General features: G+C 29.7%; 1 protein-coding gene across 16 annotated transcripts in view; it reads left to right on the plus strand.

The window, feature by feature from the left end:
• Rbfox1 (RNA-binding Fox protein 1) overlaps window positions 1–15,258 on the plus strand; it is a 230,189-nt gene that overhangs the window by 134,244 nt on the left and 80,687 nt on the right. For 10 of the 16 annotated variants that reach the window (XM_067047937.1, XM_067047939.1, XM_067047943.1 and 7 more), the window contains one exon: window positions 4,469–4,513. The exons of 3 other annotated variants lie outside the window; for them this stretch is intronic. In XM_067047937.1, coding sequence (XP_066904038.1) covers window positions 4,469–4,513 — 45 coding nt within the window. The remainder of the gene's footprint in view (window positions 1–4,468; window positions 4,514–15,258) is intronic. 3 more of the 16 variants (XM_067047930.1, XM_067047936.1, XM_067047935.1) reach the window with 1 other exon arrangement.

The raw sequence follows: 15,258 nt of genomic DNA on the forward strand, positions 1-15,258 counted from the left end.
AACTAAATTGTCAGATGATAAAAAGCTTTTGTAAGGGACATATATATATATAGGTTTAAGCAAACTAAACCATCTTATTAACATTGGAACAGTTCCATCTATATGTCCCTTACAAAAGCTTTTTATCATCTGACAATTTAGTTGGCAATGCAAAATTATGCAACTGTGAGCTCGTCAAAGCAGTCCATACTTGAAACGCTTTCGCAGGTAATTGACGTGTTACAACCAGGACTACATGTGCTTAGTTGCCAAAGCAAACCTATTACACTCCGCTTACCATTTCAGTAGTGTTACAACATTCGACCGCTTAAAATCACTTAAGAAGATGACTTGGCTGGGTCTATTCCTGCATGAGAAATGTTTGATTTATAAAATAATAGTAATTTATTAAAATTAGTGCAAAATGTTCATTATTAAGGATTTATTAGTCGGGAAAACATTTTTTTTTAGCTTTGATATAATATGTACCCTTGCGCTTTCAAAATATTCCTATTATTTATTTTTTTAGTTATCATAATAGTTTAGAAAATCAAAAGTTGTTGAGAAAAAAATAAATATGTAAATGAAAACAAAAGATTTGAATAATTACTAATCTTATCGATCAAAGAGAAAATATTATCAAAAAAGTCGTTTCTGAAATGTATTTATTGATTTATTCAAATTTATCCTATGAAATATTTAAAATATGTCTAAATTGAAGTATAACACTGCAATAGTACCACGATCGTGTATGCTGCTTCGTAAAGAAATTAAAAATTTTTAAATTTACCATTTTTTATTCATTTTCTGTATAATCCTTTGTAATTGGGTCAAATTTCAATGCGTAATTTTCTAGAGATCCACGCATTTAAGTCACTCTAGTCCAAATACATTTTCTGTTAGAAATTCTCCTTTTAAAGTATTAAGGGCAGATTCCTGTGGATTACCCGGTCACATTTTAATATTTTTTAATAATAATCGAAAACTATAAATCTTCTAGAACATGATTCTTATTTCAAAAATAATTTAATTTTCTAATAAGCTTAAAAAAAAAGTTAATTTTACTTATACAGCTTTATTATATTCTCAGGGTTGTCTGTTCTATCCCATTTAAATAGGGATATAGGAACCGTTGCTTACGTTTTCTAAGGTAATAGTCACATCTGCTGAACCAAAAATAAACTCGGTATTCTCTCGCCTTGAAATAATCTGGTCGCCTGGAGATTTTCAGCCACGCTCCACTGTTTTTTTATTCAAATGTATTCTATTTGCGTCGAAAAAGAAGAAAAAAAAATCTGGTCCTTTTTGTATATCCTACCTTAATAATAGCCCAGTATCGATCTCATTTGGGCTGAATATCATCAGTTGTTGATTTAGTAAGCGACGATCAGTTTTAACATTTATTCCTCAAACACATGGAGCAAACAGTGAAAAAGTAAATAGCCAGCCGGTTTCGCTTCCCGGAATAATTAAATATTTTATTCTGGATCATTTATTCCCGAAATATAAACTATGTCATGCTAAGGGGGCTGTTAATTTATTCGTAACATCATGAAATTTTACAAATTAAATCTGTTTTTATCATCTACCATTAATCTGATTTTGATTAAATTGTCAGATATTGTGCCGTTTGGTACTTTAATTGTACTATATAATTTTCATCAAATTCCGCCCACTCTCTTTGTTTACTTATAACATATATAATTAGTATAAGTTTTTTTTTTTAATTAGTGATAGAGTTGCAGTTTTAATACACGGTAGATACAACTGCCGTTGATAAAAAATGAGTTATGGTATACTTTCGAAACTAATTGTAGCTGTATTTATATTTCTATATGTACGCATTCCTTGCATTGTTATTACGTACTGTCAAAGATATCATGTCATATTGCATGACACAATATAGTTGTACTCATCCCTCACACGATTCATATTACATGCAAAAGTGAAAATAGATCTAAACGAGCCGTGAAGGTCAGCCAATAGAACTATGTGCTTGAAGAAAGTGGCTGGAAGTAGTTGTTCTGCACAGCGGGGTCTTTATGCGACCAGCTTTCTCCGCTTTCGGAATGAGCAAGCGCTCGGGATATAATAACCAGTCCCCATTTTTTTTTATTTCAAATTTTATAGAAATGTTTACGACCCATAAGTTGTAACATTTATATTTCTTCAAATTAATGGTTAAAAAATAATTTTTACTTTCTGTAAGGGAAAATTGATATCTTTTGCATATATTATTGCTACACACTTAAAATAGGTATAAAACTTCTTTAAATTCCTTTATTCGGATGGAAGATTCTGAAATGTTGTTAGTACTAATATTTGATAAAACTTTAGTTTTAAAATTAGCAGATATTAATTCCAACTACCATTTAAAAATGTTACTACTGATTTTGCAATTTGATAGATCTATATTTTTTTAACATAATCAAACTGAAGTCTATTTAAAAATTTGAAAACATATTGATAAAATACAATTTTTTCTCTTGAGCGCAATTTTATATAGTAGGGGTATTCATGATCTATGTTAAAGCGTGTTAAATGGAAAAACTCGTGTTAAATCGAAAAAAATTGCCTTCTTTTGCCGTGGTAAAACGAAATAACATTTAACATGGCTGAGAGTCTGTTACTTGGTCAGTTAAATCGAGAATGACGTCACACAATAGACCAGTTGAGATCGCCGCCATATTAGTTGTGAGTTTCAATACAGTTGTCAATTAGCTCATCTTCATTCTCTTCTTCACAAGTTTGAAGATCAATAAGACACTCATAAGCTAAACTTTCTCACAAATTCCACTTTTCACTCACTCTAGGCATGTTTTAATTAATTACTTAAATCAAAACTGAAGTAAACAATAACATGAGGGTCTGGAAGGAAGGTTATAAACAAATAAGGCTTATACAACAAGTTGCTGAGAAATTCGCTAGGGGCTCTTATGCATTTAACGTTTAACATGACTTCAAATAGGGCTGCTCACAATCCTATAGTTATAACATTTAACATGGTAAAACATTTAACATTTAACATGACTTCAAATAGGGCTGCTCACAATCCTATAGTTATAACATTTAACATGGTAAAACATATAACATTTAACACAACATCATGAATACCCCTAGTATAAACAAAATAGAAAGAAGACAAATATAAACTTACTGATACAAATATTTATTATTAGAATAACATTCATCTTTAAAAAACTTATGCTTAGCCCGATAGCCCTCCAACGAAACTTCTTCCACTCATATAGTCCAGTTAATTTTTAAAAGAAATCCTGAATTGACTTTTTCAATGGATAAATAGGTGGTAGTTGTGGTCATATTTAAAGTTTGTAAAAAATATGTCGTACGTTACAGAGCTAAAAAATTTAAAATTAATGAGATTTTGAACTACACTGAAACATCAGCGTTTTGGAACATTTAATCCCTGAGTTGGTATATGTCGTAGGGAATTGTTACAGAATTTTCATTGTGGCTTTTGTTGGTGCCTACTTATTTGTACACAGAGTTGGGTAACTATGAAACTAATAGATAAAATTGTTAATTAATAGTTCATTCATTAATAAGGGTCGTATCCATGGCACTTTTATCTATTAGTTTTTGCTATAGCGTATTTTTGGCCTTCTCTATTTGTACACCAGACTTTTTGTGACTTGTTTCTTTTTGTTATCCCTTCCTCACTTACATTCCTATGAGATCGAGTTGCTTGCTAATGAAAGGGGAGCTGGTAGGAATGATGGTTGATCTACCCAGAGACTACAGCAGATCTCACCCTCCCCGCCCTTTGAGCAGATAGGATTGGATTAGTGGTTTCCCGCCGTGGGGTGCTGCTACAGAGGATTTAGCTTATCCTTATCGTTATGATTAATTACATCGAGGACCGCTGGCTTATCTGAGGCCTTAATTCATAGCTTCTTAGGTCGAAGGTATTTGGCGAGGGGCCAACTCTAGTTATTATTCTAGCAGCTAGAATAATATAATACTCTTTTAATTAAATTAATGAATTTTGGGAGGAAATTAGATGTAACTTAATCCATTAAATACAAAATTAATTGTGTAAAATACAATTCTCTTTTTTATATCCTACTGATTTTTACTAGTTTCTAACCCTTCTAATTTTAAATTATATTTTATTTTTTTAAATTGTTTACAGAATATGTTTTTTGTCATCAATATTGAATCTTTGTAATCGACCTAGAAAAAAAATAATAATAAGCTCACCCTCAGAATTTTATGTTTTACTTAAGAATAATGTAAGATAAAAAAAAAATCAGATAAAAAATAATAACATGTTCCCCCATCGTTCGTATTTAAATTATTTCTGAAGTTGAAATCATTTATTCTATATAGTGAACTAGAAAATAAGAATTATTATGAAATTATAATATTTCATCAAATGGTTCAATCACATTAATAGAGTAAATTTTATCTTTTTTTTTTCTACTAGTACTTTATTGTTTAGTAACTAATATTTTGTTTTATGTTTCAGGTGAGTAATAATTCCGCCCTTGCCGGTTATGGCGACTTGGTGAGTGTAAGTTACTTGCATTGAACATTTTTATAAATTAGTTAGAAATCATAAGATTGCATTTCATTTGAAATTCTTAGTATACCATCTGGTCTTGATAAAACTCATTAGATTCAGTTGACATGTTTTTTGTACTTCGAGGTATATTGTTAATATAATATACTACAGGATATATGGGTTTATGGGCGGAACTGATTCTTATAATCATGTGATTTAATTTTCTTGTTTCTTTATTGGTGTAGTTTTGACATATTAAGTCTAGAAATATCTAAGCGGGCGATTTTTTTTTTTTTTTTTGTAAGGTTCTGATTTATTTTATTTCAATGTGGAATCATTTTATAGAAAATTTCATGTTGAAAAAGATTATATATATATTAGTGTTGGTTTTGATAATAGAACTATTGGAAAGATATTAATATTACAAATGAATATGTTGTATACAAAATATTATTTCAATGTACCTATCAAAAAAAGGTATGTCAATTATAAATGCCTCCAATTTCAAATTATTTGCGCATAATGGTAAATTCGCTGTACATAAATACTTAGGTATGCATTGGATGTGATGTTCAGTTGCAATGAACCGTTCGCTAACCGATATATTGGTTAAAGTGAACGAACTCAGGTTATTATGTCTGGACTTGAAGTCCCCCGAAGTTAGTGATAACCTATTTATGATCTATATCGAAGGTTAATCGGAAATACCGCTACCCCTTCATCTGTTGGGACCCTGGTCGATGAATCAGCCTCGGAACTGGAGCCGCTGTTGACAATCGACCAGCCATCCCCGGGGACTATAGAGGGCCAAGCGTCACGAAGCTGTCATGGCCAGAGATCGGGTGACCTCTTTATTATCGTCTCTGATTGTGTTGTCACTGGTCCTCCTCTTCCGGATTTAAGTATGTCATTATACTAGTATACCACTTTAATATATAAAATACTATATATACATGGCCCTATCTGTATGTATTATGTATAAGGGAGCCAGTGGGGAAAGTACTGAACTCTCTTTTAATTAATCGGAATTTTTCTTTCGATATCTCTTATTTGAACCCTATTGAGATAAATAGAAGGAATAAAAATCAGAGATTAAATAACATCTGGGAGATATGGAACAGTTCTCATTCAGAATTACCTTAACAGAGCATTCGTAATTTATAAATCGAAGAGAGTTTTCTAATTTTTGTTAATTAAAAATAAACATGGGGGAATAATTATTTAAATTTGAATTATTGAATTAAAAAATTCAATAGATATCGTTATATAATAATAAAAATAAGTATGTACGATTTATTAAAAATATGTAAAATGTATAATTTTTTTTAATTAATGCAATGTATAAAAGTTGTAAAATATCTATTCGTTGAAAGACTTTTAATCTGGACTAAATAAAACCTTTCATGACACTAACGAAATTGTATTATTGGCCTACGTAATATATTCTTACCGTTTTTCGCCTGGATTTACTTTTTCCTGTTTCAAGGTTTGTTACTATTTATATTTCAAGAAAGAAGTATATTATAGTAATATAGACATATTATTAGTAATCATAGTAAACGAGAGACCTGGAAGCTGTTTATTTACTTTGTGTTCAATGCTACTGCATTATAATGATGCAAAATACGTAATTTATAAATTCCTCCATATTTTTTATCGTTGTAATGTCTAAGCTTGTTCACCTCTAAGAATTACTATATCATATGTACCACCAATTGGTTGGGCTGGCCGTCGAAATTATATAGCATTATAAAATTCAACTTAAATTGATTAATATGAGAAAAATGATTAATAGTATTAACTAAATAAAATTTGAAGCATTTCTGTTTTTGTTTAAGTCTTACTTTGCCAATCTAACTGGTAAAGAAAGAGATAAGAAAAAGGGATGGTGTTCTAGTGAGAGATGTTAGAAACACGAACAAGAATGGCTTAAACGTTGTAGTAAGATAAAGTTCAGGAGAATTCTCTAATAACCTAATGTTCTAGCTATGTACAAAGAAGGAGAGTAATTTTAGACGAAGAAACCAAGGAAGTATTTCCGACAAATAACATAATCTTTTATCTTATACAAAAACTTAGTCAAGTATGGAAATTTATCGGCGAGCTTTTATCAGTAAGCGGATAAGATATTGAAAGATACTATTGATAAATCAGACCGTAAGGATGGTAACATCTTCAAGTTTTCTATTGCGTGTACGAGTTAGTTCAGGTTTTTCGATATAACCGTAGTTATAGTTGTTGTTATCTGTGGCTTTTGGGCGTAAAACCCTGAGGCCATCAACGCCCAAGCCGTAGTTATAGTGAAAAGATGTTTGTTGAGTATGAGGTAATCTATTTTTTATTTTTTTTTATTAATTGAGCTTTTAGTTCGTACGTCAATTTATGAATAGATCTAATTGGATTTTATTTTAGGAATAGAAATGTTTAGTCAGTTATAAGAATATAAATTCTAAATATTTATGATTTACTTTTGATGGATGCCCATCCGTCAAGCGTTGTTGATATCAGAAATTAGTGAAATTTATAACGCCCCAATTCATTTGCAGTGCTATAAATAAGAAATATGAATCCCCATCATATTTATAAGCCAGGCAATGATCCGCTTGCGATCATAAATCTATCCTTTTCCTTGGTATAATAATAATAATTGAACATAATAGGTTTCACCAATTTTATTTAAATTGCAACAATTGTTAACTATATTAGATTGAATTAATCTTATTGTTATTTAAATTTTTACACCAAATTAATTTCTGATCATGTTTTCACGCCTTAAGGTATTATGTTCAGAATATATACTTCAAGTCTTTTGTTAAACTGACAATGTCCGCCATCAAATCAACAAAATTAGAGAAACGATAAAATTGAGTTACTTGCATTCGCACTTAATGAATGATTAGTGATCAGTTGAATTTATTTTCTATTATGTTTGAATTCTACAACTTGAATATAATTCACTGGATTTATTAACCACTTCATCTGAAATGTTTGTGAAAATTGAAGTTGATATATGTCGAAATAATTTTCTAAAAATAACTAACGACCTAGTTTAGTACCTAACCCTTTGCCACGGTGTCTGGGTTTTATAAATATGAAATAGTTATTTTTAGTAAAAGAACGAAACCTATTAAATTCATTGTTTATACTTACTGGTAATAAAATTTATTTTGCCTTCACGATTTAAAATAATATTTTTCAATTATAGCCTTTTATATTATGGTTGTAATCTTTCACGTTCATTATTATTATTATTATTTTGTTAAAACTCCCCTTGGATTTAAACAAAACCTTTAGTTTAGCTGATTAAGATTTTTGGTAAAATCTAAAAGAATTAAATCTATTTATCATATACATTTCATAATTATATGTTTTTTTTAAAAATCGCTAATGAAATGTTCAATTACCGTTTATATGTAAGCATTTCACCTCTTATTAATTGATTTACCGAATAAGCAAGCATTTCCTTTTATTAAAATAATTGGTTTATTTATGTACGCGTCCACATATCGCTGCTATCTGAATTTTAAAAAATTTACTTAATTTTTATTTTATATATTCTATAGATTGTCTCGTAGACTGTGTTTACTTTTTTACAACCCTAGCTTTGGAACAGCTCGCAGAGGTACAACTGTAGAGAAAGAAACACCGATAATATCTTTTGTACACGTCGGTTTCAAAATAAAATCTTAGTTTTTCTTTCTTTTTTTTTTTTTTTTTTTTTTTTTTTTTAAGAAATATTACTATTCAAGCATAGTAGCGATGTGTATTAGACATTCCTTTTAGCCTATGCCATCAACAAATCGCTTTGATACATCTATAACAAAATATATATAAAATTTTACAGGGTTCGCTAATTGGTTTTAATTACAGTTCCATTATACATCAACAACGGAAGTCATCACGGCTATTTATCTGATGGAATTTCTGTGTAGCATTTTCCGTTAATGGTCTCCTGTTGATGTGAAAACTAATGAGAATTTATGGTTACAGAATTCAAAAAATGATTTTGGTAAATGGTGATGAATTGTTATTTTTTACTGATTAAAATACAAATTTATTTAATAAAATATTTTATTCCATATTGTTTTAAAATAAATTAGTAGTGTAGAGTAAATTACGCTATTTTTCCTTTTTAATTTACGTAAAGTATGCCTGAATGTAGTTTATAAAGTCAGATTGATTTTGCTTTTAACTAAACTATTGATGTGGTCAAAAATATTAATTTTGTTTAGAGTTTATATTCAAAGGACATTTACTGAATAAATAGTTAATGTACGTCTTTGTTAAAATCTATAAATGTTATTATAAATAGGTATAATTTGCTATTTTATAAATAAAATTATGTTGTTAACAAAACATTAATATAATTTTTGTTCATTCTTAATAAAAATGGATCGGTGAATCGGAGTCATCTGAAAGAATCGTAATCTTGAGTGATTCACTCCAAAGAATCAGAAACTGACATAGAGTTGATGGATGGGGGTTTATGAATAATAATATTTAGTATTATTACTTTATTACGATATAAAAGGGACACGGTTCGGAACGTTATGGGTTCGATTCCCACCTGGAGCAGTTAATATTTATTTTTCGACGGTCCCGAAAAATGAATCTTGACACTCCCAACTTGGTTAGTACGCGGCGGCAACCCAGGTAGTCGTTAGGGGTTTGAATTTATTGTGGGTTTTGTAAATGTTCCAACTTATTTAATATCTATAAAAATAAGATAAAAACAAAAAGAGAAGAAGAGAAGGAAAAAAGTTCATAATCATGATTATTTGTTCGGTTGCGTTGAGCGGTCAAGGATAAGTGAGTGATTAGCGTGTTGAACAATAGTCAGTTGTTTTGCTCCTTTAAAATTTTTCACGATAATCCATCTTGAAATTTTTAAACGATGAATTTTAAATTTGCTTACAGCATCCACTTAATGTAATGGCTGGTTTTACAATAATTCGTCTCATAACTTATGATAATTACATTAACAATTGGAGATTTTTTTAAAAGTTATAATTGTCCAATAATGCTGTGATGTGATCAGATATGCAGGCTCGTTGGAATAACTTAATCATATAGGGTTTGTTAAAAGATAAATCTTCGAAGCTAGTTAAAAGTTTTATTCTAAATACTCGAATTAATTTATTCTAATCACAATGAGTTTTGTATTGAAAAGATTTTTTAGCCTTAATTACAGGATTTTGGGAATTATAAGGAGTTTTCTCTGAAATATTATAGATTTTTCCTTAATATATTATGTTATAATTAGCTTATCATAAACATATATGTATCCTCGAGGGACTATACTCCAGAGATATGCAGTCTCATCTGTCCTCATGTATATCTTTATATCCAATAGTGCCCTCTGTGGAATATATGTATTCTAAATTGGACAGGATAAAAATTCATATGAATGCAAATTAAAAAAGGTCCCCAGCCTATATTTTTACATATTTTCTATTATTCTCCTAAATTTATTCCTCCTCCTATGACTATTGAATTACTTCTTCTTTGGAATGCATTTTTATCCTCACTAAATTTTTAAGCAAATTTCCCTTTTTAATTTTCCAAAGCATGAATACATATGAACAATTTTCCGTTGGCTTATCTTCGCGCTATAGTTAAGATTGATTTTATCGGATATATCTTTATATTGTGTTTTTGTTCAATATCGTGTAAGCATATTTTTTTCTTAGATTAATTAATAATTGTATAAATTTTATGCACAAAAATAACTGTTAATTTTTTCTGCTCAATATTATATGGTACACTATAAAAAAATAAAATAAATAAAAAATTAATTTCTTAAACATATTTATTAGATTATCTCTTCTGCTAAATTTGAATTTTTGACAGTTTGGTTTTTATGTTTTAACTTTTGATGTTCATACGCTTTCTTTTTTTTTTATTGTTTTTGCAAATTATTAAAATTGATTCTATACTTTAAAGTTGAATCCCTGGTGAAATATTTTTATTTATTTATTTATTTTTTCCACTTTTCATATTCTCCTACGTTTCTGATTTAAGCTCATATTAAACTTTAAATTAAAAAAAAAATAAGGGGTGAGAACTATCCTTTGAAAGGAAAATAATAATGTAATATTTTAACCGGAATTAGTTCTATAATATAAAGGGAAATGAAAAAAAAAATTGCTTAAACATCTCTTCGACTAGTAATATCGGTTTTATAAATTGACACGTTCTATAATAATTTCTGGTTGCAAATTCAAATCCATTTTAAGTACATTGGAAGTTGTATTGAAAAGGTCAACTGTTTGCTAAATCTGTTCTCACCATCCTGGCCAAGCATCTTTGCTCTCTGACATTCAACACGTTCAAGAAATATTCGGCCTCTATTGGTGATGCAGACCGCAACTGTTTGATGTCGATGAACCTTCAGGGAGAAACACCTGGTTTCGTTTCGTATTAATGTGTTATATTCATTAGCTACGTGATAATTTTAGTTAATGTAAAATACTATATAACAACCCCATTACTCGGAAATCACTATTTTAGGTTAATACTACCGGGGTAATTTGTGAACTTTTAATGACAATTGTGCTTTTATATATATACATATTCTTTGTTTTACAAAAATGTATAGAGTATTTAAAACTTAACGTGGATCTTCTGTAAAATCCTTGATTTTGCTTGGTAGCAAGAAGGGGACGCTGAAATACTGAATGTTGAATTATGTAAAATTATGCTCACCTTCTCCATGTATCTGCTTACCTCATAAATAACCTTGGTTACGTACCAGGTACCATGACTGTTTAAGGAAAGAATTGTTAAACCTTTATTGATATAATAGTAATATGATTAACTCTTTTTACAGATAAAGGTGATAAGCAAAATTACATGACAGGAAGAAACCTCAGTTTAATCATATCTTGATTTTACTGCAAATGTTCCCTCGTCTCATTTCTCTTCCTGCCTAAGGGAATTCCCATGACCTTCATACAACTTTTTTAAACAGGATTCTTTGCTGTTTTTAAAAGCTTATGTACATTTATGCTGTCAAAATTAAAACATTAAAATTAATTATGCTGACGTAGTTGGAGAAGCAAGTACTCAATGTATTTATTCTTGGGACAGCATAATTCAGTATTTGTTCTCATTGCTGGATTGCGATATGCAATTTTTGAAATGTTACACTACACAAAAGGAATCACTAAGGTACCCACTCTTAACTACCATTAAATATTGCGAAAAATAAAATCCCCCCCCCCTATAAATGTAAGATATTGAATAGATTCCGCTTCCTATCCTCCACATACCTAATTCGGTTCAATGTAACCTTATCGAGGGAGAACCTTGGATTGTAGAGAATCCCTAGAGTAATCAGAGTTTTTTTTATATTCCTTTCTTGAGTCCTCACGTTTTTGTTACGACACACGAATGTTACTATTTTTATAGAAGGTCCCGCGTCCCTTCTGATGCGAAGGTCACGCCGTTTCAGCATTGCGTCACGAATTACCATGAGGAAGTGGGGACACTTTACAAATATTTATTTGCTTGTACTAATTAAAAATAAAAATGTTTTATGGGTTTAATTATAGATTCGTTTTATTTAAACAAATTTCGGTTTCATCTTTCAGTTAATGATTTTTCTTGTTGTGCTTCCTGTTTGTAAACCATTGTAATCCTTTGTGTATGTATTTTAATATAAATCTGTAAAACAAAAGCTGTCCGATTTTAGTTTTACGAAGTAAAAAATATACTGGCTTCAAGTTCTTAAAATATTGATAGGCAAAGCTCTTATTTAAATTAATTATTCTTTAACAGTATAAACATTAAATATTCCGTATACTTATTTGTTTTCTATTCAATGAATAAAATTCTTAGTACTTATCTCATTTTTTTTTTTTATCTCCTTGGACTACATTTCGGACAACTCGTCCATTATCTTCTCTGGTTCCCAACCTTGGGAGTGGGCCTAAACACATAATTTATTAAGGATTTGTTATAATGTTTTATTATCACCTTAACTGATTTTTTTTAGTGTTAACTGAAGGATTCGCAGTACTAAAAACATTATTAAAGTGCTACAGAATGCACTTTTAAACAACCTTATTATCAAATATTTTCCTGGAGGGATCTCCCATTATCGTTTCGAATCATTGATGTAGTCCATCTCCAAATTATTATTTTAGAAAAGGTTGTTAGATCTTATCAACATTTCCATTTACTTGTAAATTAGTTTTATTCACAAATATATACCATATTGTATATTGTTAACTATATGAATGGATATAAGCAAATTTTTTTTCACACTTATAGGCAATTACTTTTTAATTACTCTGTCTCTCCTATAAAGGATTAGTTCTGACTATTGAAACTCCGTCATATCTTTATTCCTGAAAGTGGTATTGTTGTACTATAATAGGGGTATTCATGATCTTTAGTTTAACATGTTAAAAGAAGAAAATATTTCTCCATTTAACATGACTTTTTCCATTTAGCACGGAAAAAGTCATGTTAAATGGAGAAATATTTTCTTCTTTTACCATGTTAAAACGATATAACATATAACATGGCTGAGAGTCTGTTACTGTTACTAGGTCTTTTAAATAGAGAATGGCGTCATGCAACAGATCAGCTGAGTTCATCATCATTTTGTTTGTTGTGTTAGGTTACTTGCTCGTTGTTTGTGTTTTGATTGTGTTAGTATAGTTTAGGATGTTTTTAAAACTAATAAAGCAACGAATGACAATAATAATAATAATAATAATGCAATGACAGTTGTCAATTAGTTCATCTTGATTTTCTACAACACAATTTAAAAGATCAACAAGACACTCAGCAGCCAAACTTTCAAGCAAATTCCACTTTTCACTCGATCTAGGCATGATGTAATAAATTACTTTAATTAGAAGTAAAAAATACTATGGAGTTTTGGAAGGAAAGGTTATAAAACAGGAAGTTGCTTAGAAAATCCGCTAGGATGTAATATGCATTTAACATGACTTTAAATAGGGCTGCTCACAACCCTATAGTTATAAAATTTAACGTGGTAAAACATTTTACATTTAACACAGCATAATGAATACCCCTAATATTTAACAAAATGTGTTATTTAAATACATTGCTTCAATTTTTAAGTTCAACTATTTTTTTCTCTTGCGTATATATTGGATTGAGCTCATTTCTTTATTTTTAAGGGTTAGCCTAATTCCACCCCTACTTGTTATTACCTATTTTGGGCCATATACTGATAATTATTGTATATTCTCAGCCGCAGATTGAATAATGAAGTAAATATTCTATCAACTGTTATTATTTGTTATAGCTTTGTGTTTTTCCACGATTCCTAATTTTGTTCTATAATTAAGCAAAAAAGAATATAAATTTTACGATTCGTATTTCGGCATCCACAAGGAAAGAAAATTGACTGTAGGACTGTAACTGTAGGAATAAAATTGTAAAATAGATGATACATATACTCCTTTATCCCGTACCGATATGAAGTAAGATATAACACGAAGCATGTATTTCCCATTAGTGTGATGGTGGTTTGTTCGAGCCCGATAGTTAGTATTTTTATCTTCTTGAGGAATATTAATGGACATCATTACTCTTCTGAACCGGAATTTAAATTGGAATTGAGGTCACGTTTGAGTCCTTGATGCCCTTGTAAGGGATATAACTACCATGGTACGTGAATTCTCAAGGAGAAAAAGATAATGGATAGCTTGATCTTCGTAATGCTGGATCGGCAACTGTTATAGATATTCGCATTAACTCGTTTTGGTTCGTTGAGTTCCAAAACCATTTATGGCTGTGTTAAAAAACTGGCAAAGTCTTTTTAAGGTATTGAGTGAAAGGTAACTGATTAGTGTGAGCTAATAACTACTTGTAATTAACCTGCTTTAATATGTAGAATTAGCCACAACGGTTAATTTAAAATTCACTTTTATTATGTCCAAAACTTGTTTTTTCTCACATCATGGTACCGAAATGATAAAGCCTATGAAGGATCAGAGGTTTAGTACTTTGTTAGAAAGCACTGTGCAGGATGAACATAAATAACCTCCTTGCACAACTGTTGTTCAAGAAATAGTAAATAATTTATACAAACAAGAAACTTTTTGGGCGTAATGAAGCAACATTAGTGGATGGAATGAGATAAAATCTGTGCTAGACCATGACACCACTAACTCCCAACTTCTTTCCAAATTCGGGCCCATTCAGATGAGCCGTTTTCTTAATATAAGTTACGTTTTTAACATACCGAGAAAAACGTGTACGGATATTATGGAGAAAGTATTAGATGTAAATGATTCAATTTGATTCATCTTATGTAAACCAGAATCCTATTTCTAACGGATTATAATGCCAGGAAGTTTTGTTGTAAGATTCATTGAGTAATTATCAGTATGATGATCGTTAAACGTTTTTATAGATATTAATATTTTTGTAATCATAGGTATATAGTAATTGTAAAACTATTACTTCTCGAATATATCCCGTTATAATATATATTTACAACGTTTCAACCTATGTGTTCCTACTCAATTGTTAAATTTCAGTAAGCCGTATGTAATTTTATAATTTTTTGAATACTATTTTGTCTAAATAAAGATATTGAATAATTAGAACTAACTACTAAATAAAATAATGTGTAAAAAAAAAAAAATAATAATAAGCGAAGTAGTTTAACTTATTTCTGGTGTTGCTAAGTCAGTATCCTAAGTTATAATTTGTTTACATAACAGTTTACATGTTTGGTATTCAGTTAAAACCCGGAATTCAACTTTCCT

Source organism: Halyomorpha halys, unplaced genomic scaffold (assembly GCF_000696795.3).
Source record: "Halyomorpha halys isolate HHAL.00 unplaced genomic scaffold, Hhal_1.1 Scaffold343.1, whole genome shotgun sequence".
NCBI lineage: Eukaryota > Metazoa > Arthropoda > Insecta > Hemiptera > Pentatomidae > Halyomorpha > Halyomorpha halys.